Source organism: Anabrus simplex, chromosome 8 (assembly GCF_040414725.1).
Source record: "Anabrus simplex isolate iqAnaSimp1 chromosome 8, ASM4041472v1, whole genome shotgun sequence".
NCBI lineage: Eukaryota > Metazoa > Arthropoda > Insecta > Orthoptera > Tettigoniidae > Anabrus > Anabrus simplex.
This window is the reverse complement of record NC_090272.1, coordinates 208405693-208432141: the sequence shown is the minus strand read 5'-3', so window position 1 is coordinate 208432141 and position 26449 is coordinate 208405693. Positions and strand designations below refer to the sequence as shown.

The window sequence follows — 26449 nt, the reverse complement described above, 5'->3', positions numbered from 1 at the left end:
CTTAATTTGTCACTGCTCCGCAGAGAAAAGGCTGAAATTTCCGTTTTAGTTCACTGTGTGGTATGTCCGGCTCCATAGCTAAATGGTTAGCGTACTGGCCTTTGGTCACAGGGGTCCCGGGTTCGATTTCCGGCAGCGTCAGGAATGTTAACCATCATTGGTTAATTTCGCTGGCTCGGGGGCTGGTTATATGTGTCGTCTCCATTATCATTTCATCCTCATCACGACGCGCAGGTCGCCTACGGGTGTCAACCAAAGGACCTGCACCTGGCGAGCCGAACATGCCCTCGGACAGTCCCGGCACTAAAAGCCATACGCCATTTCATTTACTGTGTGGTATAATATAGAATTCTAGAAGCTGGTCAGACGAATGGCTACAATCCACCTTCTTCACAATCCACAAGAAAGGATCGAAGAGATAATGTGGAAATTATCCATATTCCGTATGAAAGGCCGATTTTTAAGAATATCGCTTGTAGCTTTCAAGACCTCTGCACTTATTTCGTCAGGCCCAGACGGTTTTCCAGTTCTCAACATTTTTGAAGCAATTCTACTTCTCGGAGGATACTAGTTTCCAGATCTATTTTTCTACCTTTTTGTTCTGGTACGTTGTGTCGTTTACTCTGGATATTGAGCTTTGTACAGGTTGCAAAATTCTTAGTAACATCTTCTTCTTCCCGATATCAAGTGTAATTAAGGAGAATATGACAATTGTCCAGTTAAAATTGTACAGGAACAGTCCAGTGTACCGATAATGTTGTTTTACTGCCGGCTATATAACTCAGTAGTCAGTGTCTTGGCTTTCAGTCCCGTGGGACTCCGGTTCGATTCCCTGCTGAGTTATGGGAATTTGATCATAAACGGTTAACTCGCTTGGCTTGGGGGTTGGGTGTTCGTGCTGTCTTGAACATTCCTACAACTCATTCACCTCACACAACCTTATCCTCCACCACAATAACACGCAGATTCCCACACACTACAGATGTCGCCCACCCCCAGACCTGGTGTGCCTTACAAGGCCTTTCGTCTGGCTCGTAATATCCAAACGAGTTTATGGTATAGTATATTCGTGAATGTCCCTACTTCAGTGAAATTCCTTAAATTCGTATTATGGAGCACTTTGGCGAAATGTGTAATCAAATATATGTGATTGCTAAGAAGCGGCGGATATAAAGTCTCTTGTCGAAATTAAGTTAAAATAGAATTTGTTTTTTATAGTCTTTCAAGAATGCTTACGCTCTGTATAGAAACACAATACATACAGCACTTGAATTGCTATGTAATAGAATATCCCAGCTGGCATAGTACCTATACTAGAGAATAGTTGAGACAAAAGGTGGTAGTAACAAGGACCTTAGGTATTCTTTAATATGTTGGAGGCACACGGCACAGAGTTATCGCATTTAATTACTATGAAACGCCAGCATTGTCAACGAGGATCGAACCCGTTCTCTTGGGAACAAAGGCACTGAAGTGTATGAATTTCAGTACATTCAATGCATAAAACTTAATATTTTAAATGTAAGTTTTTAATATAGTCAATTGCCAAGAGAAAGTTTTCTGAGTCCCTTGTGTAGGCATGCAGGACACACTCTTGAGTAATATAGTGCACAGTTTATCAGCCACACATTCACATTTACCTCTTAAATAGAAAGTCCCGACGAACTCCGCGCTTTGTTCGTACGTGATTATGAGTTCACCAAACTCCTCGAGTTAGATCCATGATGCAAGGTATACCACGAAGTTCTAGCTATGAGAATGACCGCTTTTGTTGCCGATAAGGTCCTTAGCCAGCAGAAGCGGGAGATGCCTCGAACATAATCTTCCCAGGCGTGCGCTTGCGAGATCTTCATGAATCGGCAGTGGTAGGTTATTTTCTTTTATTCTGTAAGTAGAGCTTTGCATCTGTGAAGTTGTGGAAGACTTAGGATGTGAAATCACTAAACTGGGATGTTTTTTACAGTTCCGATGATGAAACACATGGGGTGGTTCAGTTCTTCGCGTAAGGAATATTTAACAGAACCCGTGCCCAGTATTCCTCTTCTTCTTAATCTGTTTACCCTCCAGGGTCGGTTTTTCCCTCAGAGTCAGCGAGGGATCCCGCCTCTACCGCCTCAAGGGCAGTGTCCTGGAGCGTGAGATATTGGGTTGGGCGATACAACTGGGGAGGATGACCTGTACCTCGCCAAAGCGGCCTCACCTGCTATGCTGAACAGGGGCCTTGTTGGGGGATGGAAAGATTGGAAGGAATAGACAAGGAAGGGTGAAGGAAGCAGCCGTGGTCTTAAGTTAGGTACCATCCCGGCATTTGCCTGGATGAGAATTGGGAAACCACGGAAAACCACTTCCAGGATGGCTGGGGTGGCAGCTAATCACACTAACCGCTACACCACATAGGCGGAGGTACTCAGTATTCGGCTGTAGAATATACAATATCAAAGACAGAGTAACGGAGAGTGCTTGCTCTTGAATACCTTGCTGTTCATATAAGTTGGAGGACGTTGTTCCTTACCCTGGCAGCAAGTGTTACATCCAGGTACTTACGATACCTGTTGTTCTGTAAATGGCTGTTATTAAAGTTCACGGTAAGGTCCCTGTCAGCGATTCTGTTATGAAGATCAAAATTTGCCAGCACAGTTTTTTTCACACTGGATTGAGGCCTCTACTGTAAATATCATTCCTTAGTGCGGCTAAGTCTTTTGTAACTGTGTATTCGGTGGTCTCTGAGGTTGGTTTGTTGCCCAATTGCCAGCATATACAAACTTTCTTGAGACTCTATCAGGGCGTATCTGTGATGTGCAGACTGAACAAAAGAAGGAAGAGATCCGAGCCTTGTGGTAGTCTATTATTGAGCTTCTTTTGCACGCTTATGTCATTATCCATTACAACTCGGAAGGACCTGTCACTTAACATGTTATTAATGAGACAAACTACCGAAATTATCTGAAGGAGTTCGCTGATTACACCATATTTCCATCTACTGCCGTATACGGCCTTAAAGTCAGTAAACTCCAAACCCCATGGCACTACAGCCCTTGAAGGGCCTTGGCTTACCAAACTACCACTGCTCACCCCGAAGGCCTGCAGATTACGAGGTGTCGAGTGGTCATCACAACGAATCCTCTCGGCCGTTATTCTTGGCTTTCTGGACCTGGGCCGCTATCTCATCGTCAGATAGTTCCTCAATTATAATCATGTAGGCTGAGTGGACCTCGTACCAGCCCTCAGGTCCAGGTAAAATCCCTGTCCTGGCCGGGAATCGAACCCGGGGCCTTCGGGTAAGAGGCAGGCACGCTACCCCTACACCGCAGGGCCGGCAAAGTCAGTAAAAGCTACAGAAGTTTGTAGGCGGTGATGGAATCCTGCCTCTGTCTATGTTATTAACGATAACACTTCATCTGTGCATCTTCGTCCAGATCCGAATCCCGCTTGTTATATGAGGCTATATAGACTTCAGCAGTCGTCGACTAATACGATTTAGAATCTCTGAACAAATCTGTAGCATGCATTCAGTAAAGCAATTGGTCTGAAGCTTTCTAGTCTCTCCCTTTTTCTCCTCTGATTAGTGTTGTTAGAAAATGGTTGTACACTTCTACTTCCCCTTAAAAGTATAATAATCACAACCACCACCACATTTGCACGTGATCAATCTCAAAATATGGGTTTCAGTTTTAAGCCTGATATTTATTTCTGCAAACATAAAGAGTCCTAATGAGGAATACCTTTTACAGGTAAGTATGTACCGACGAGACTTCCTTGTACCGGGCGAGTTGGCCGTTCGTGTAGAGGCGCGCGGCTGTGAGCTTGCATCCGGGAGATAGTAGGTTCGAATCCCACTATCGGCAGCCCTGAAAATGGTTTTCCGTGGTTTCCCATTTTCACACCAGGCAAATGCTGGGGCTGTACCTTAATTAAGGCCACGGCCGCTTCCTTCCAACTCCTAGGCCTTTCCTATTCCATCGTCGCCATAAGACCTATCTGTGTCGGTGCGACGTAAAGCCCCTAGCAAAAAAAAAAAAAAAGACTTCCTTGTTGAACATTTTATGTTCATCAATTCTTCCACACTTACTTTGCGTCTATCGTTTACATTTTAGTCACCATAAGCCAAGATTGTGCTCAGCTTCCCGTTTTCTTTTCCTTGAATTCCTTCACTAAAGTCGTAATCTTGCCTCCTTTTTTGTCAGAAACTAATATTGCATACATCTAAACCATCCTGGATAAATGCTCTATACAGCGGTGAACATCGCATAAAAATCCGTCTGGAGGTTCTCGAGGTCAGCCCGCAAAAACACTCAGACTCCAGTCGGGGACTAACATTTATAATATATATACATATCGGAAGAAAATAGTGTTGTTACGATCCCTGTGTTGGATGTTACAGAGTATCTGAAGCGCTAAGACTCATTCTATGGACTCCATGCTTGTTTCAGGTCCTGTGAAGATCGCTCCGACGTTCAAAGCAACCTCACCTGTACCAGGTAACACGGAAATGTGTATCGGTGTATGTGTCTTAACTCAGTATAGAGCAGCCTCTGTGAGGGAGCTCTCTGTGACACTAACATCTGTGTTTAATGTTTTCTTTGGACGGAGAGCAAACGATGATTTACATTCGTTGAGAAATGCACTCCGTTTGATTTTGTTGGTTTTATCAAAGCTCAGATTTATCGACAAGTTATTGAACTAATTCCCAGTACACTTTGTCTTCTTTCATCGAGTTGTCTTAGTCACATCTTCGGTTTCGATCATGTGAAAACAGTAGAGCTATGAGGGACATCAGCAGTATTATTCCTTATGAATCTAGTCTTTATGATGAATGGTGTGAAGTTGTCACTTTTAGCGTCAGCTTACGTATGCATTTGAGTGGCTTTACAAACCTGCACCTAATAATATCCCGCATCTACTCAATGTGCAATCGGTTTGCAAGTTGCAACTTGTTAAGGGACTCAGATATTGGCAAAAATAGGTCGACATTTTCTTTTAATCAGTGTTTACATCAGAAAGGATAGACTTACAAATCAGGAGTATTTTAATACCTCAGGTTAAGCACAGACCTCTAATGCAGTATGCCAATAAGTAAAAAATGCACAGGCTCAAATTTCGTTGTAGGCTTACAGAGTCAAGATATTTTTCCTAAAAAAATACACAAAGAATATAAAATATATCATTAATAACACAAAAGTTATTACACGTGATTTCTTGAATTTACCTGAAATATTTCTCTGCGACGTTGTTGAGCGTATGTTATATCAAAGATAGGTTTTCATATTGAAACTCTAATGCTTACGGAAGGTTTTGATTATAGGGATTTTTAATGAAAACAAACTTATATCGCAAAAACTTGTGGTCTAATTGAAATTTTTTTGTACACACTGCTCGCCAAGCAGTTAACAGTCAGTAAAAAACATTATATCAAGAAATGTGGAGATGTTAATACGTAGTACTGACATGTTTCAATATGCCCCGCTTCAGGAAAAGTTGGTATCCCCTGTAAGGGTCCTCCAACGCTATTGTTTGTGTCTGCTACTGGTGATGGAATTATGTTTTTTCGTTGTACCTTTTGACTTGTGAAGGAAAGCAACGGAAAACTATCTCATGTCACCTGTCTTCTCTTTAAGACAACCGGACTATCCACGACAGCTGGTGGTGGGGATTGAAATAAAACAACCTACTCGTTAAGTGTCTTCACCTGCAGAGCGGAGAGCTGTAGCTGTGAACTTGCATTCGAGAGACTGTGGGTTCGGATCCCACCCTCAGCAGCCCTGAAGATGGTTTTCCGTGGTTTCCCATTTCACACCAGGATAATGCTATGGCTGTACCTTAATTAAAACCACGTTCGATACCTTCTCACTCCTATCCCTTTACCACCCTTGCATCGCTGAAAACGTTAGTGGGTTGGAACGACGTGAAACCACTAAGAAAAAAGCGACTGCCCAGGTAGATGATATTGTTGTGTCACGTGATGAGCGAGACTACACCCTAAACCGTGGTGTTTAGTTTCCTTGACTCGACCCATTACCTCTCATATCATAGCTCTCCACTTGATCTCATAATGATGACTCAACCTCATTGCTCACACTATCTCTCAGAGATGTCACTCGGGTACACAAGGACTAGGAACGGCTTTAAATAATAATAATAATTGTTATTATTATAATTATAATAAGAATAATAATAATGGCGTATGGACTCCGGAGAGGCCTGGTGCAGGTCTTTTTCTCCTAGACGACCTATTAGGCGACCCGCATGTCTGTGAAGGTGAGGGCCCTACCTGTAATGATTTCTAATGCTGAATACGCCACACACTTCCGGCCCCGAGGCATTGGAATTAATCAATTAAGGTTGAAATCCCCGACCCGGCCAAGAATCGAACCCGGGACCCTCTGGACCAAAGGCTAGCACGCTAACAATTTAGCCACGGGGCCGGACTGGCTTTAAATGAGCTACAACCACAGCATTTGGAGAGTGTGAAAATGGGAAACTGTGTAAGACATTCTTTAGAACTCCACTCAGTGGTTTACAAACTGACCACCTCCCAAATGCAAATTTACTACTTCTGCTCGCTGTAATAATAGTAATAATACCGGGCAAGTTGGCCCTGCGGTTAGGGGCGCGCAGCTGTGAGCTTGCATCCCGGAGATAGTGGTTTCGAGCCCCACTCTCGGCAGCCCTGAGGATGGTTGTCCGTGGTTTCTCACTTTCACACCAGGCAAATGCTGGAGCCGTACCTTAATTAAGGCCACGGCAGCTTCCTTCCCACTCCTAGGCCTTCATTTCCTTCGTCGGCATCAGACCTATCTGTGTCGGTGTGACGTAAAGCAAATTGTAAAATTTTATAATAATAGTCATCATCATCCTGGGCGAGTTGACCCTGCGGTTAAGGGCGCGCAGCTGTGAACTTTCATTCAGGAGATAGTGGTTTCGAGCCCCACTGTCAAAACCCCTGAAGATGGATTTCCATGGTTTCCCATTTTTTATACCAGACAAATACTGTGGCTGTAGCTTAATTAAGGCCATGGTCACTTCCTTCCCACTCGTAGCTCTCTCCAATCCCATCGTCGCCATAAGACCTATCTGTATCGGTGCGACGTGAAGCAGCTTGTAACAAAAATAGAACATCAACATCACCTCACGGCTTCACCTACTGTGTGCAGCCATTTTGATTCGACGCCATCGTGGCTGCCTGTGTGTAAATTTCGACATTCTCCTGTACTAGAGTGGATCTGTATAGATCTAGCTGTGGCTGACTTTTTAAATTAATTTTGACGGGTAAACACCAAATGTGTCATCATACATATTTTGCACACCGACGATATGCAGTGTCGAAATGGCATCTTTCCCTCCGGCTTGATCCCATGACCTTCGGATCCAGAGACTGGTACTCTACTCCTAATTCGTATTCAATACTGTGAAGTTAACATTTAGAGATGCAATACAAGACAAGTGTGCGCTGGTCTACTGCAGTTGTTACGTGAAAAGCACAAATACCAGCTGTAAAACTCGTGTGGAAATGACGCCATTACACAGACATTAAGTTGGACTGTAACCAGCACTCAATCATTGCTCTACATTGGATGGTGACGTTAGCGTGTTGGCATGAGTCTGACTTACAATACCTTTGTGAGACCACATGCCATCTCTCGGAGAATTAAAACCGCAAGTTTTAACAACACTTCAATTGCTGGGGTTTTATGATTCGCACGAATGCCGCAGTTTTGCAGTTGTGTGCTAGTCAGTGTGAACCATTTGAACAGGTTACGTCAATCCTCCAATCTCTGTGTAGCCCAGTGGTTCCCAAATTTAAGAGGGATGGTGGGAAAAGATTTACAAGCGAGACACGAACAAGTTACTCAGAAAGAAAAAAAAAGGAAGTATGTGACCTGGTAGAGAAATTAAGATGTTAAGAAAGAAGCCACTGTCGACTTAGTTAAATGACTCTTAAAAGATTTTTTCAGTCTATGAAACACACAAGTTCAAATCGACACTAGTAAATAAAGCATGACATGTTTCTTTCTACAAGAATATCCTCAATTTCTAAGGAATCACTCATGATTTAAAATGATTTGATAGAATCTGAAGATGCAACCGTAAGGTTTAAAATGATCCTTCTTTGCTGCCAGGTTGAAATTCTATCATGTCAATACATGGAGTACTTCCATTGGTATCCAGACTTCGCGTACTACACTGCAGTTTGGAGAAAGTGAACCGCTCAGAAGCAATGGTCTGAAACACTCCAAAAGCAGGGGACGTGTAAAACAGCGGAACCATAATAAGTGATTTAAACTGTGTGTGACCGGCCAGGTCAGCGTTACGCAACGCTCAGTCAGTGCGGAGCCGTCATACGAAGCGGAAACATGTACCGAAGTGTCATTATGCCCCGCCGACATCACAGGAAGGAATATCAATATGTGAGTGCGTTCGAACGGAGCAGAATGTTTGGGCTCCGAGAGATGGGTCTGTCGTTCCGTGACATTGCGGCTCGTACAGGACACGCTGTTTCAACAGTGATTCGTCTGTGGAACCAGTGGAGAGAAGAGGGCCGCACACAGCGTCGACAGGGGATTGGACGACACAATGTGACCACGGCGCGTGATGACCGCCATCGTGTCCGCTTGGCCCTAACGGACAGAACAGCTTCGTCCACAAAGTTGGCTCGACGTTGGAGCACTGCAACGGGTGTGGGCATATCCATGTCGACGGTTCGACACCGTCTTCTGAAGGCCGGACTGGTGGCACGCATGCCATTGCGTCGGCTTCCATTGACCAGCAACCACCAACGCCGCAGACTGCAGTAGGCACGTGAACACTGACATTGGCGTGCTGAGTGGCAAACTGTAGTGTTTTTGGACGAGTCCCGCTTCAACTTGTCCTACAGTGATGGCCACATTCGCGTTAGATGCCGCCATGGTAAACGCAATCGGGCAGACTGTATTGTTGAGCAGCATAGTGTGATGGTTTGGGGCATCATTGCCTATAACGTCCGATCTCGCCTCCTACGTCTTGAGGGCAATCTGAACGCCTACCACTACATCAGGGAGGTTTTTCAGCCCGAGGCACTGCCCCTCCAGCGGGCAATTCGATACGCCATATTCCAGCGGGACAATGCCCGGCCGCATGTGGCGAGGAATAGGCAAGCCTGCCCATTCGCCTAACATGCAGCCCATCGAACATGTCTGGGATATGGTCGGCCGGAAACTTGTTCGTTTCAGGTCCTCTTGCAGCCACTGCTGATGATTTGTGGACGCGCCTACAAACCGCGTGGCAGAGTATTCCCCAGCAGCATATCAGGCGCTCTTTGATTCCATGTCACGACGTCTAGTGGCTCTGAGTGCAGCGCATGGCGCTAAGTTCCATAGTCACCGTGCATGTACAGGTCTGTGTCATGTCATGTTGTGATCACAGCTCTTGATTTTGGTGTTTCACATTCTCCAAACAGCAGTTTTTAAAATCGCAATTTCTCAGAGAATTGTCGGGCTGAGTGGCTTAGACTGTTGAGGCGCTGGCCTTCTGGCCCCATGTTGGGAAATTTGATCCTAGCTCAGTACGGTAGCATTTTAAGGTACTCAAACACGCCAGCCTCGTGTAGGTAGATTTACTTGCAAGTAAAATAACTCTTGCGGGGCAAAATTCCGGCCCCTCGGTGTCTCCGAAAACCGTGCAAAGTAGTTAGATGGACGTAAAACAACAACATTATTTATTATCTCAGAGAGTTCGTGGTCATCGGTGGCATTGTGCGGTGACAGTGATTTCCAGCAACTTCCCGTGTTGTCAGGCGTGTATTACCAGAGATCTTCTTCATGCGCAGGCTTAGTCGATGGAATGCCGAAAAGATTATTTTCGCCCTTCGTAAATCCAACTACTTCTCCCATGTTTTAGCCCACGATCTTGAGATCAAGATAGGAAGCTCGTCTATCTATTATACACCCAACCCCTCCCATTATATTGAAATGAAAATCCACAACCTGTTTCCAGTCATATGACCGGGTCAGGAATGGAATTAATGAAGCCCCATCAAACGGCGAGGATAGAAATTGTGCCGGATGCCGAAGCGTGCCTTACTCCTCTGGGACAATGATTGATGACTGACAGATGAAATAACATTATATTGGAGAGTGTTGCTGGAATAATAAATGACAAGGAAAATCAGAATACCCAGAGAAAAATCTGTCGAGCCTTCACTTTATCCAGCACAAATCTCACATGGAGTGACCGGGATTTGAACCACGGAACCCAGTGGTGAGAGACAGGTGCGATATTCAACTACTTCCATTCAGCGTTTCCCAATCTGATGTTTCCTGCATCACCTAATTTCATTTTACTTCATTCCATTACCTTCGGTTTGGATTTATTTATTTAAATCTTACGTAAACTGAATAGCTATATACAGAAATAGCTGAATGGTGTTGCTGATTCTCGGGGTTACGTTGAATTACCTTCCTCGCCAGTGACTCATTGGTTAAAAAGTGTTTATCAATACTGTCGCGTGTGATGTTCTTTTGAGTAACAGAGAAGAGTCTCTGGCTAGTATTACCAAACACACAGCCAGTCAGCACTGACCTACTGAACCTCTGCAGCTAATTTTAACACAGAGGAAGTGTGGGTGCACTGATGTGCTCCACGAACAGATTGCTACATCCGAGAGACACGGTTCGCTGAGAACTACCTTAATGAAAATGATGACTCATCGTTCTCAGTTTCATATCACGGTATCATAACTTGTCGGGTGACGAGCACTGACTGCAGCTAGTATTTAATTTCGTGGCTTGATGATCAGTATCATGGCTTTCGATCGCAGGATTCCAGGATCGGTTCCTCTCAGCTTCGTGGTGCTTAAACCACTTGCAGTTAATTCATGCATTTTAACGTTCATGGGACCAAGCTGTTTGAGATGCTGAAGGTGATCGGAATTAAATACCGAGAGTGAAGGGTTATCTAAAAAATCTAACATTTCTGATAAAGATCGAACACTATAAAAAGAAAAGGTGTATGTCGTTGTTGTCGGGCTGAGTGGCTAAGACGGTTGAGACACTGGCCTTCTGACCCATATTTGGTAGCTTCGATTTTGGCTGAGTCCGTTGGTATTTAAAGGTGTTCAAATACGTCAGCCTCGTCTCAATAGATGTACTGGCACGTAAAAGAAGAACTTCGGGACTAAATTCCGGTAACTTAGCTTCTCCGAAAACCGCAAAAGTACAGTAGTTTGTGGGAAGTGAATCCAATATTATTATTTTACCACAAAATAAGGAGCGTGTTTTTTACTTGCTTAGTACAATGTTTCTTCGTTATTTATCAGTGTCTCGTCATTCGTTCACGGAGTGTCTTTCTGCGTTCTTCTGCCCAATCTGTATATTTTACGTGCTGCTTTCTAAGCTTCTAAATTTTGTTATAGGCTTGTCTTGAATGGTTTCCTCCGTAATACCAATTCTTTCTAGATCTTCGTTTATTTCCACTAACTACTTGTTGCGGTTTTTCCGGGATAGTGCTAGGTTTAGAAGTTCCTTTGTCAGCCTGTTGTTATCCATTCTGTATAGGCGTCTGTATAAATATAATCGCCTTCTTATAATTGTATCTGTCATTTCATACATTTCCTTTGGTTTCTTTTTTATCCAATTGCTTTTTCATATTTTGATCCTAGAATTTTTCTGAGAATTTTCCTCTTTTCTATATTGATGACTTTTTTTAATTTCTGGCGTGTCGCCAGTTATCAGGATTTCGGATACATAAAATGCCTCTGGTTTGATGACTGTGTTACAGTGTTGTAATTTTTCCCTTTTTATATAGATCTTTTGTTGTAGGCTCATTCATTCCAGGCCATTTTCTAAGTCTTTACAGTTTAGAAGCTCCTTTGTTGTCTACTTCTTGATTTATTCCTGCTGGTTGAATAATTTCGCCTTGATATTTCTGTTTATTATTATTATTATTATTATTATTATTATTATTATTATTATTATTATTATTTCCTGGCAACGTGGATATATGTTAAGAAAAGGGACCTTCGATTCAGAGGTATCTGGATTCGATTCCCGTTCACAATCGGGAATTTTAACAGTGTACCTTATACCATGCGTCTAGGTTATTTTAGTTAACCATGATGTTTATTGTTCCCGACAGCAAAGACCTCGAATTAGCCAGATTAATTATGTTTTCATGTATGCTGCTTTTACGGCAGGCTTCCTCGCTTACTGCCAATCAACGAGACCGCTTCACTAGAGCGTCCTTTGTTGATCAAATATGTCTGCTAACCTCATTAACGTCTAGGAAATGTATCTAGACACTCTCTTTGGATTCGATGCTAAAAATTAATGTAGGCTTAGTCGAAACTTGTAAACCCTCGAAAATTGGAAAGAGTTTTTCACTGGGTGAAGAAAAACAGAAGTAGACTGTGTTGTACTGCTATAGGTGTCTGTACTGTGACAACGTGGCCGACCTGCTTTTTGCCACGAAGTCGAGAATAACACTTCGTGACACTTACTTTCGGAACATGAGTGACTTCGATGTTATCACGTCTTATCTCTTAGACTTGTGAACGTATGCTTCTTTTGCTTCTGATCCCCAAATTCGACCTCTGTAACTCGGCCCCTTCATGGAAACTTGGAAATGTTTCGATTCTACTCGGGGTCTTGGCACTTATCAGATTCTCAGGTTCCGAATTTTAAGTTTCTACGGTGTCTGGAGATTCCTCATTAATCCACACTATTCAAACTTTTTAACTACTTTATACTACGCATCGCCAACCGTAGATACATGATATTTGACTGTATTGTGTTTTGTTCAAAGCAATTCTTTAACGACCAGAATATTTTAACAGTTTTATGAAATAGAGTCCGGATTATTAGGTGCTGATAGGTTAGAATGCAAACTTACTAAAGCCAGTAACAAGTATACCCTACACTGTACAACGGTTATGCTATGAGATTTGCATAGATATTAGGGGTACAGCCTAGAGAACTCCTTGAATTTATGCTACTTATCCTACATTTTGGTACAACGGGTTGCATGACACTTCCTACAAACCAAATTACTTTGCAGTCTAGCCTATTACCACCTACAAATCCGAGGTATATTTATGATGGTAGGTGGGAAACAAAAAAATAGTGGTTTCGAGTAAACCTTTGATGGATAATTGAACCGCTTTGTACTGTAATAAAATAATCCACTGGTATAAGCTTTGACTATACTGGTAGGTGAGACACCACCGCCTACAGACGTGCAGAATTAGAGAGAGCTGGCGCCTGTATCTTTCACCGGATATGACGACAAACGCTACTTTTCCTGCAAGGGGATTCATGTGGGGATGAATGTTTTGTTTCACCTTTCTGCATCCATCACCAGCCAACTACAGTAGACTGTAACGACCATCTGCGAACCGTAGTTGGCTATATACTTCAGCTCCCAGGGTCGAATCCTTGGGCAATCAAAGACTTTTAATACAGCTTAAAAGTGAACATGCGTCAGCAAATATACTTGTACTAAAAGTAAAACGCTTTTCAGGATGATAGTAGTAATAATATTATTCTTAATATTGCCATCGAAAATTGAGAAAACTCTGGTACAGGAGAAAGAGTCAACATTTTTATGCCCGTGCTTGGTGCTGCATATTCCATATTAAGAATTCCTTTTCTGTTTTTAAGAACCTGTGCGCCTTTTATCTGTGCGCATCTTTATACAGAGCGTCAGTACGGCGCCCACGTTGCGGTACTGTAGTACAGGGCCTCACAAACGCCCAAAATCTCACGCATGCAAACCGAGGCGCCGAAGTTCTGCGCACCGCGCATCGGTCCGACTCGGCTCTGTTCAAACCAGCGTTTTGTCTGGGGGCTACTAGATACGTTCGTAGCAACAAAGCGCGAATGGTGGAGCCCTACAGAACAAGTGAGCAAGGAGGAGACAGGCGTAGGGAAAGAGAGAGAGAGATTGCTATTGCTCAAAATCGAGGAGTGGGGTGTCTGCACTCTGATCAACCTAGCGAAGTCGTCTTTTGCACCTTGCGCCGTGCAATACACCGGTCCACGCACTCTGGGAGGCCCTGCTGAAGTACATTTTTGTCAAGGGTTGTTAAAAAAGAAGGAAAAGTCTTTCCCCTACTGTTTATGCATATCTCCATACAGAACTTCGAAGCGGTTGACGGAATTGTAGGAGCTTGTTCAGGTACCTTACAATAATTCGTATTTGACCGGTCAAATTAGCTGTTCATCGCACGGTTTTTTGACTAATGGAACTCATAAGGAAACAACTCGGCACCTGCCATCATAGGTTTGGTGGGTCCTGATATATTATGATGAATGAGTACGTAGTATTTTGCATTTATGCAGGGTGGTCAAGAAGTCGTTTATAGGTTCTTTTTTCTGAAAGAAATATCAATTTTGTCACAAAAAATATGTACATGCTTTGGAAAGTTTTGCGCACTATTTGTGAAAAATTATGTCCTTCAACTGACCATCATTTTCTCCCTCAAAAAGATTAACTCAAGTTAGAGCTTGTATCATAACATTATCAAGATTTTCTTGTTGTAATGCATCATTTTTATTTCAGATATCGTTCTTAAACTCCTAAGTGGTTGCTGGCTTGTTGGCATAGACACATTCTTTGAGACATCCTCAATTAAAAATATCCGGGGCTCTCAAATCTGCGGATAAGTCACAATAATGAAAACTGTCTTGAAAAGTAAAGTTCAGTAAGATTACTCCACTTTTCTATGCTTAATATCTCTACGGTTACTTGCTTACCGTCCTCTAGAAGCTAGTAAAGGTAAAAAAGAACAATATCATTGTAAAGATAAAAGTTACGAGGTAGTTCATCCAACGCGTTAGTTTTTCTCCGCACGGTATATACTGAATATGGTGAGTCTCTTCTCTGTGATGAAACGCAGGGAGGTAAGTGGGACTATGATAAGGAGAACAGTAAGCCAAGAAGTACAGTGCCTAGTAAAAATTGAAGACCACCAGAAAAAATCAGTTAATGAAATCCTGGTCCTATATTTATGGTACAAATTGGTCTGCAAGTATATTTTGGCTTGTTCGTGTTGATGGATAACTTCTAAATAAAACAACCGTTGAAATATCAAACGAAATTTAAAAGTTATATATTTTTCAAATATTTTCAGAACCTATAAAAATACCTCACTTCTGGGTGTAAAGGCCATCCTGTTCAATAAACTACAGCAGGTATAAAGTTACTTAACTTTTTCAAATATCTGTCCAATACACTGTATATTGCCATGAAAGCCGATAGATAAAAGTATCATAGGGTCGGTTTTTCTGCACTTTTGACCTCATTCGCTTCGCAATTTGGACAGTGATTGTAACCTCAAATATAAGACGCTAGTCAGCGATAATTCTGTAACAAGTTCCGACCTCAGCGATCCATTAAACGAAGCCTGTACTACACGACGAATGCAAGTTCGGTGACAGTTGGTCATTCCAAAGCTGCTTCAAACATGTAGAAATATGATTTTAGTTTATATTTAGAAGCACCTATTTTTCGCGGAGCGCGAAATCGCGAAAATTTTGCGAAATTTTAGAAATTTGGCCCAAAATGCGAAATAACTGAATAAATTATGTGGAATCACTCTTTGATCAAACAAGCATAATGAAGTTTGATTTGAGTCTCTCATCTAATAAAGCAAATTATCACCGTATGGGAAATTTCAATATCAGAATATCTTGAACCATACACAGTGTTCAGGGATCTAGTTGGTAGTTCATGTAGAGCAGGTAAATATGTTGCCATTCTTTTCTCCCTGAAATCAGAATGTGAGCATTTTGTGGAAGCTACAGTGGATCCCAGTCAGTAATGATGATAGTTAGAGGTCATTTTCGACGCATTGTAATATAAAGTCTGGCAAGAAAACAGCTCTGACTCCCAGTAATCTCTCTACTTTTTAGATTAATGTGTCAATTATGTCCGTACAGTAGGCTAGGTCCTACTCATTAAAGCGTCAGTATACTTTTTTTCAAACATTCATGCTTTGCTATATGTAACACCATTTTAGCAGAAACATCTATCATATTCCTTGTATATATTTAAAATAAAATATGATGCTTTTACTGAAAATATTCTGGCACCTACCTTCTGGTTTAGCTTTACTTCTGAAAAGTGGATATAGAATTTAGCGAAATTGTTGACCAAATAATACGAAAATAGCGGAAAATATAGCGAAATAACTTTTCAAATTACTGAATTGTGCAAAACTTCTCAGCAAAAACAGGTGACTCTATGTACATCATTTAAATGCGAAATTTCGAAAAGGACAACCCCAGAAAAAACGACCTACGATACTTTCATCTTTCAGCTTTTATTGCAATCTACACTGTATTGGATAGATATTTAGAAAAAAATAGCCATATACATTTTGTGGTTTAATGGACACGGTGGGCTTTATTCCCACAAGTGGGGTATTTTTGTACGTTCTCAAAATGTTTGAAAAAATTCGATATTTCAAACTATTGTTTTTATTTCTGAGTCGTATATCTACATGAATAAGCCACAATATATTTGCGATCCAATTCGTACCATAAATTTAGGACCAGGAGTTCTTAAACTGATTTTAGCTGGTGGTCTTGAACTGTTGTTAGGTACCCTATGGCCCAGTACGATACTACTATTTGCTAATTACAGTTCATCGAAGTTATAAGAGAACACGCATTGTGTTTCATTGCCTCTAGCGAGCGAAACAGGTCTATTCAACGTTGACCACTGTGGAAGCTACCATAATGTTGTTTCTCTCGCAACCTGGCGTAGACCCTGTTACACGAGGCGCACTCGTCAACAGTCTGCCCACAAATTGCAGTATGAAAGTGTCCCGTACACACAGACTACTCACGCTTACGTAAGTTATGAATGACAGTTGGCTCTACCGGCATCAGATGTAGGTATGGATGAGCAGTTGCTGTCTTACCAGGTGTATGCATAACTCTTTTCCGGTTTCAGTAAGAGATGGCGCCAGCGAACAGAACCCAGCGTATGAATTTGACGCAAACGTCATTTTGTTCGTCTGACATTAACCTATCAACACACACAAGTTGAGTCCGCCAAACACTAGCGTCTGTGTTGTATCGTTCAGTGATCATATCGACGTTTGTGCCTGAAAAAGAATATTTGCGGCACGCATTGCTTTTCTTATTTAATCAATGGAAAAAATGCTGTGGAAATATATCGTTTGCCGGTAGAAACACATCAATTAGAATATGTGAGACATGGTTTCGACTATTTAAACCTGGTGATTTCTATGTGAAAGGCAGTGTGCGCTCTGGTAGACCACAAAAGTGTGAAGACGAGCAATTGGAGGCGTTACTGGATGATGACCCATCTCGAACTCAACAGCAATTGGCACAAGCATTAAATATGTCACAAGAAACAATCAGCAGACTTTTACGAGCAATGGAGAAGATCAATAAACTCGATAAATGGGTCCCACATGATCTGAATGAACGGCAAAGGGAAAATCGTAAAGTTACTTGTGAAATGCTGATTCAACGCCACGAAAGAAAATCATTTCTGCACCGAATTGTGACGGGTGACGAAAAATGGATTTATTTTGAAAACCCGAAGCGGAGAAAATCGTGGCTGTCAACTGGCGAAGCTTCGGCAAGAAGACCATGCTTTGTGTCTGGTGGGACCAGGGCAGTATTGTGTATTATGAACTCTTCAAGCTCGGAGAAACCGTGACTGCACAACGCTGTCACCAACAAATGATTAATTTAAATCACGCATTGATCGAAAGACGACCGAAATGGGCCAGAAGAGATGGCAAAGTGATTTCGCCGTGTCACACAGAAAACCAGTGAAAGACACCTTGAAATCGCTTGGATGTGACATCCTTCCACCCCGGCCTGGCGCCATCTATCATCTCTTCGTATCAATGGGGGACGCACTCGCAGAGCAGCACTTCAGCAATTTCGAGGAAGTTGGAAAATGGCTCGACGAATGGTTTGACGCAAAAGACAAGCAATTTTTCTGGCATGGTATTCATACCTTACCTGAAAGATGAGCGAAGTGTGTAGGAGCTGATGGCCAATATTTTAGATAAACAAAAAATTAATATCCCTTGAAAATTACGTGTTTTCTTTACCACAAAAACCGGCAAAAACTTAGGCATACACCTGGTAGTAGCATACAGTTGTATTAAAAACTGAGTGAATTGGAGTATACATCTTGACTTTCTGTTGTCTTTCTTATGACTTCCATGATGTCCGGCCCGGCTCCATGGCTAACTGCTTAGCGTGCTGGCCTCTGGTCCACTGGATCGCGGGTTCGATTCCCGGCCGGGTCGTGGATTCTAACCTTCATTGGTTAATTGTTCTGGCTCGAGAACTGGGTGTTTGTGATGTCTTCAGCATAGCATCGCAGGTCGCCTATATGGCGTCAGCTTGAAATACTTGGACCAGGCCTCTTCCATGGAAACACGAAAAAACGCCTCGATTCTTGTCATAAAGGAAAGACTCGGCCCTTGTAAGGGTCGCATAGCTGTGAGCTTGCGTTCAGGAGATGATAGGTTCGAATCCCACCGTCGGCATTCCTGAAGATGGTTTTCCGTGGGTTCCCATTTACACACCATGCAAATGCTAGGGCTGTAGCTTAACTAAGATCACGGTCGCTTCTCTTTCCCATTCGTGCGTCGCCGAAATCCTTCAGTATGTTAGTCCGGCGATAAAACACTTGGTTCGCCGTCACTATTGTAATGGCAGCAGGATTTTTAGGGTTTCATAGGTTTACTGATTAGAAATAAATCCTAAACAAATTTTTCTTTACCATTATTAAATTTGTTATTCTATATTGCTGACCACGATGTATTCACGACAGCTAATCACCAAATGAGTCAACACAGCGCCATCTTATAACAGAGTATGCGCGTGACGTCACATATCTAGTGCAAATCTCCCCTTACTTTGAAACCCTATTTCATTGATAACTACGTTTCAAATTTCATTTTTTTCTTTTGCAACAGGCAGCCTGCTCTTTTATCTGCCAACCGAAACATAGTCGTAAGTTAAATACTGTCGGCTATATACGAGTTTTACTAAAACTGCCTAAAATTTGTTTTTCCATGAACCCGTTGTCGAAGAGCGTAAGTCTACGTTAAAAATCTACAGATGGTTTTCCGTGGTTTCCCATTTTCACACTAGGCAAATGCTATGGATGTACCTTAACTAAGACCATGGTCGCTTTCCCATTCGCGCCAGCAACTCAATGTTGAAAATATCCTAGGGATATGAGCTACGAATTGTACGTAAATAAAATATAATAAATTATGAGAATATATTCTTTATCTATTCTTAAAAATACAATCATTTTCTTAATCATCGTTATCCGGTCGATTAGATTAGCAATTAGCCTTTTCTACCACTACGAGCGCTAATGTGAGTCATTGCATTGTTTCACTTAAGCCCTTACAATTACATTCAGTGTGAACATTTTTACAAAAATCAAATAACTGCCTAAGGTTATTGAATCAAGGAAAGCATTACAGAAAGAATTATGTAAATAAGTTAATTTGGCTAGGATTTCAATCAGAGAGAAAACTAGTAAAGAAACAAACGATTTTAGGCTGTTTTCCGGAACTGCTTTTAGGCCGGAAGTGATTTTTTTTTTTTGATAGATCTATCTATGACTCACAATTTGAAACCCTTCCGGGCCCTTTAGCTCTTCAACGTTCGGCACAATTGAGAAAACTGCCTAATTTTATGTTTATCGTCTGCTAAGGAGTGTTTTCAAAAAGCTAGTTCATCAAATTTGACGAGAATCTGGCAAGTGCCAGTTCCTTATCTCATAGTTACTGAATCTCGCCGTCGTTTAATTCAGTAGTTTATTTATCTAGCTGATAAACGCGGCTATAGATCCATGCAATCCTGCTCTGTTTACACTCTCTGTATCCTGGTGTTACACAGCTCGTGGTTAATCAGAGCTCTTTGCCAGCGTCTGCCCCCGCTTGTGACTCATTAGGGGAGTGGTCCCCTCCTGGCGGCGCGGCTATTTGTGTTGGCTTTTGGCAGTCACCTTAGTCTCGAACATGTGTCCCCTACATTATGTGTTCCAATTTGTATTCCTTCGTCATTCATTCTCAATAATGTCACTAAGTGCCGGGGCTCAGTAGCTCAGACTATAGAGCGCTGGCCTGCTGAGTCCATCTTGGTAGATTCGATCCTGGCTCAAATAAGTCAGCCATCTGACAGTAGATTTGCTCTCACGCGAAAGAACTCATGCCGGTTAAAATTCTGCCGCCACTTCGTCTCCTAAAACCACAAAAAGAGCTAATGGGACGTAAAAGAATAGTATAGAATAGAATAGTATTTTCCTAACTATTGTAGGGTCCACGAAAGTATTTCAGTTCTACTTTTTATATTTCACTGTGTGTTTGCTCTTGTATTAAATTATCTGACTACTGGCCGCGCCCAGAAAAAATCAACTGGATGTCAATAAGCCAACTACTGGATGCAGTAGTATTCTCCATCTCTTCTGATGCATGACCCTCAGTATCCTTTAGTATCTCTTTTTTTCGCACCGACCCCGATAGGTTTTACGGGGAGGAAGAGATAGGACAGGGCTAGGACCAGTAGAAACTATCAGTTTTCGAATATTGATGAGCTAAGAGTGGTGAAATGGTAGCGGGGTTTTACTGGTTTTAATGTCCGTCAATCACGAATGCACTTGTTCATATAAACAAGATGTGAATAATTGGATTAATATGTTTAAATATATCTGCGGGATTGCAAGAACCTTTTTTTGCAGTGATTTCCAAAATTCATCATAAGAGTGCCCGTTGAATGGTACTTTTATTGTTCTATCACATTTCAGATCAGCCCATTAATGTTCTTCTTGAAGACAGAAGAAATTATATAAACTGCTTGGGTACTCTATGAAAGGGTTCCAGATCCAGAAGCGAAGTACTCGTCAAGAGAGGGATTCAAGATTGTATGACATCTTCATGCTTGTTTACTTAGTTCGAACTGACATAAGAGGGGAAATTATTATTTATTGATACGACCACCTGTGGGCTACGTTTACACAATCTTCCTCCTGTCACGCAGACTGATACCCTTCTCTGTACACTCTCGCCAAAGATTCTTGAGTCTTTGACTTCTTCTTGCTCGTTCTTCCACCGAGATGTTCCGTGGCTTCGCATGTTGCTCTTAAGACGCATCCCTCATTCCCGCAACCTTCTTCCTAAATGATGTCCTTTCTTTTACATCCTCCTCCTTGATACCTATTTCTGCCAAGTCATTGTGCACCTGTGTAAGCCATCCCGGTTGTTTTTTCCACTTTTCCTGCAGAAGAAGTGTCCGGCCAATCTCCCAGGGTTCATTCTTTTGATATGCCCATGAAACGTCAGTGTCCCTTTGTTCATCACAGTCGTGATTCTTTCTACGGTCTTGTAGAGCTTCAAATTCGATCTTAACCGGAATGTGTTTGGGTCACTCGTCCACTTTCTAGGGCCTAAGATTTTTCGTAAGAATCTCTTTTTTCAAGGAGTGGGTCAGCCATCCTCGTCAAGGTTTCTGCTCCATAAAGGCACTCCGTTCTAACCACTGTGCAGTAATGTTTTAACTTGTCCTGAATTGAGAGAGACTTGGACGTATAGATGTCATGACATAGTCTGAATGCAACTCCATCCTTCTCACCCTCTCCTTTAATCCCCCCTTTCATCTCCATTGGAGGTGAGTATTTCTCTCAGGTATTTAAATTTTTGCACACGCTGGATATCCTCATACAGTGTAATAAGAGGGAAAATATTTGAACACTGTCTCTCTAAAATGCTTTATACTTTACCCGGCGTTGCGGGACCGTGGTTGGAATCGCTACTCTATGGAAAAGATACGTAAGATGCTACGATCCATTTGATATAACCACATTAAATGAACAGCCGGACGGTTGAGACGCTGTCCTTCTGACCCCAACTTGGCAGGTTCGATCCTGCTCAGTCCGGTAGTATTTGAAAGTGTTCAAATACGTCAGCCTCGTGTGGGTAGATTTACTGGCACGTAAAAGAAACTCCTGCGGGGATAAATTCCGGCACCTCGGCGTCTCCAAAAATCGTAAAAGGAATTAGTGGGACATAAAAGTCAATAACATTATTATTACTAAATGTCCGGCTCCATGACTAAGTGGTTAGCGTGCTAGCCTTTGATCACAGGAGTTCCGGGTTCGATTCCCGACAGGGTCGTGAATTTTAACCATAATTGGTTAATTTCGCTGGGTGTATGTGTCGTCTTCATGATCATTTCATCCTCATTACGTCATGCAGGTCGCCTACGGGAGCCAAATCGAAAGATCTGCATCTGGCGAGCCGAACTTGTCCTCGGACACTCCCGGCACTAAAAGCTATACGCCATTTCATTTTTTACTATTAAATGAACGTAATAAGGCGCACTCTTCATATAAGTTTTTCCAACACTCATGCGGGTAACAAAATACGTAGGCAAGACAATAAGAAGTATCTGCAGTTTTGTTCTAATTGTCTTTAGGTTGGCTTTATGGAGTTGTGTGCTCACCAGCCGCTAGATGGCACCGTTGTCTACGTCTGTGGTAGGTTTCAGCATCATCAGATCAGTACAGCTTCCGCTGTTGCGACGTAAAGATGACCGCGCCACTCTCTGCTTGCACCAAGGAAGAACAGCGCTCCGTAATCTGTTTGTTGTGGTCTGAGAGTGTACCAGGAGTAGAAATTCATAGAAGACTTTCAGTACAATACTGGGACAATGTTTTGCCACGGCGAAGTGTTTACCAGTGGATTGAACAGTTCAAAAGGGGTCGCACGAGCGTGAAGGATGAGGGAAGATCCGGGAGTCCATCTGCAGCCGTAACTGATGCCAGTATTGAACAAGTGCGTGATATGATCCTGAATAACAGACGAGTGACTGTTGATGAAGTGGCAAATCATAGGCCTGTGCACATTAGCCATGGTTTTGCATATGAAATCATGCATAACAGATTTAACTTTCACAAAGACTGTTCGAGATAGGTTCCAAAACAACTCGATGAAGAGCAGAAGTGCAATCATGTGAGACTCTGTCAGCATCTACTGGGCCGTCATGCTAACGAAGGTGAAACGTCTCTGAAACGGATCATCACCGGAGATGAAACACGGGTTCACCACTTCGAACCAGAGAGCAAACATCAGAGCATGGAATGGGACCATCCCGGATCCTCAGTCAAAGAGAAATTCAAGAGCCAACCTTCTGCAGGAAAAATGATGCTCGCAGTGTTTTGGGACACTCAAGAACCAATCCTGGAACATTACTGGGAAACGGGGGAAACAGTAAACAGTGAACGTGACAATGATACGCTGGTAAACAAGCTGAAACCTGCAATTCGCAACAAACGCTGAGGTCGATTGTCGGAAGGAGTTCTTTTGTTGCATGACAATGCGCGTCCACATGTCACAGCTCAAACTCTTCAGATGCTGCGTTTCGTGGTGTTGGAGCATCCTGCGTACAGTCCCGATCTCGCCCCGTCGGATTATCATCTGTTTGGTCCAGTTAAATATGCCCGAAGAGGCCGTCGATTCAGCTCCAATCAACAGGTGAAGGAAGTGGTGCATACGTGGCTTACTGCGCAACCAAACACTCTTCTTGCAGAGGGTATCAGATAGCTTGTGAAACTGTGGACCATGTGCATTGAAAAGCAGGGTGACTATGTTGAAACATGATATCAATAAAAAGTGTGTATTCTTTCTTGTAATAAATTATAAAAATTCATAATTGGAATCTTTACCATCTAGACTACCGCTGAAACAAAAAAATCGTCGTTATTGTATATTTTTCTGATTTTCACCTATTCTCTTTAAATATTAACGCACTGCATCTTGCGAACGATTGATACGTGTTCACTAGCTCTGGTTTTCCGTATGTGCCGCATATCGCCGTAGAGATATTTGGTATGTGATGTACCGATACCGGTGCGCCCATTGGCACACCTCTAAATGTTCACTAGCTTCCTTCATCAAATTGCTTTATGGGATGGACTTGCGGTTTATCCTGTTCTAGGTATGCCCTCTTTAGAACTTAATGTCTACATATGAGGACAAATACGTTTCAGTCTATGAATTTGAATTTAATTCAAATTCAAATTTCCCAAAAAAATTATTTAGATACTAGTCTCAAAGCTTGACTTTATAACCTCATTGACTATCAACACTCAGCAGTAACCGCTCCGTGGCATGTTAAGAGGACTGGCAGAAGTTACATCTTGTATCTAAAAGAGCGAAGGTGATGCATACCATAGAAAGATTTCTGTTATTTTTACGCAGCCCATTCTAGGACTCCCTTCGTCCTATAAGTTAAAAAAACCGGCATTCGTTACTTCAGTTATTTCAGGATGAAAATTTCTGACGTACTAATTTGCAAGTCTGTTCTACTGTACCTACGGATAGCGATTCTGACCCAGAATTTTTTCATGGATAAGATGACATATTCTGAATATAAATATTATTTTGTCCATATAAACGGACAGTAGATGAGAAATAGCATAGACTTGAGAACCATTTATGTGGAAAAAAATTATATATACGAAATCCGATAGCAGAAAAAAGTATGTTGTTGTTTTGATTATGAGCCTATAGACTGGTTTGATGCAGCTCTCATTGCCACCCTATACTGTGTTATTTTTTTCATTTCTACATAATTACTACATTCTACATCTACTCTAATCGGTTTGTCATATTCATACCTTAGTCTACCCCTCGCTTTTTACTGCCTACACTCCCCTTAATAACCAACTGAACAAGTCCTGGGTGTCTTAAGATGTTTCCTATCATTCTATCTTCTGTTCAAATTTTGTCAAATCGATCTCCTTTCAACAGTTTGATTCAGTATCTCCTCATTCGTGATTCGATCTACTCATGTCACCTTCAGCATTCTTCTGTAACACCACATTTCAAAAGCTTCTATTCTCTTTCTTTTTTAACTAGTTATCGTCTTTTTTTTCACTTTCATACAATGCAATGCTCCAGAATAAAGTCTTCAAAAACGTATTTCTTATTCCTGCATCAAATGTTCGAAGTGGGCAAATTTAGTTTCTTAAGAAAGACCTTCCTTGCTTGTGCTAGACTGCATTTTATGTCCTCCTTACTTCTGTCATCATTAGTTATTCTAATACCCAATTAACAATATTCATCTACTTCCTTTAAAATCTCAGTTCCTGATCTAATATTTCCTACGTCGTCTGACTTCGTTCGTCTGCACTCCCTTTCTTCAAGATTGTCTTCATACATTCAGCAGTTTCTGCAGATCTTCTGCAGACTCAGATAAAATAACCATGCAATCGGCAGATTTCGGAGTTTTGACTTACTCTCCTCGAATTGTGATTCCTTTTTCAAATTCTTCTTTGATTTCCTGCTCTATAATTCTAAACATTGGAATGGAGAGAGACTGCAGACTTGTCTCACTTATTTCTGGATTGCTGCTGCTTTTTCATAGCTTTCAGTTCTTATCACTGCAGACTGTTTTTTGTAGCTTGTAGATAATTATTCTTTATCGGTTTCTCCTCCCGGTCACATTGAAATTGTTTATAGAACTATAGAAAGTGATATCATTATATTAATCCTGAAATGTAGGCGTCTGGTCTGACGAGAAAATACAGTATTAGTCCCGGAAGAAATGAACCAACGTAATTAACAAGTTAGACCTCCTTTTCTCTGGAGACTTACTGTACTGCCGTTAAGTTGATAATATCACCACTTACCGCTTGGCCTTCGCAGCGCCTGAGATTTTAATCAGGTCCTTTGCTTTCCCAAGGCTTTATTAAATTCCTCCTTAAAGTGATCTCCTACATACTGTATGTTGCATTGCGCAAACAGAAAACTTTGCAGCGAAGAGTTAACTCCCACGGTACTAAGGGTATGGGAAATTGGTCTTAATTTGGAATCAAGACGCACCACGAAATTATCTTCATACGTTTTCATTGTTATGTCTTTCAGTGTTGAGACTGAAAGCCTCTCGAATAGCCTCCTCTTTCACCTGTTTGTGACTAACTCTGTGACATATTTAATTCCACACGTGTTATTGTTAAGTGATTAAAAAATGAAATGGCGTATGGCTTTTAGTGCCGGGAGTGTCCTGGGACAAGTTTCGTTCGCCAGGTGCAGGTCTTTTGCTTGACGCCCAGAGGCACCCTGCGCGTCGTGATGAGGATGGAATGATGATGAAGAAACACCTACACCCATCCCCAGTGTCAGCGAAATTAACCATTTATGGTTAAAATTCCCGACCCATCCAGGAATCGACGCCGGGACCCCTGTGACCAAAGGCCAGCATGCTAACCATTTAGCCATTGAGCCGGACGTTAATTGATTAAACACTGTGTGTGTTCATCATCGCCTTTGTATCTATAGGTAGCCTACCTTCCTCCATTCGCCTCACAATACACCACCGCCAAAGCCGATTTATACAGACAGCTGCATCCATCGAGTTTATTGTTAACGTAAACTTTATATTGGGCGCTTACTGCCTTTTCTTGA

The 26449-nt window shown here is 42.0% G+C and overlaps 1 protein-coding gene across 1 annotated transcript in view; it reads left to right on the top strand.

The window, feature by feature from the left end:
* CAP (Cbl-associated protein) overlaps positions 1-26449 on the top strand; it is an 822384-nt gene that overhangs the window by 501701 nt on the left and 294234 nt on the right. The window contains exon 6 of the mRNA XM_068228905.1: positions 4431-4478. Within this exon, the coding sequence (XP_068085006.1) occupies positions 4431-4478 (48 nt within the window). The remainder of the gene's footprint in view (positions 1-4430; positions 4479-26449) is intronic.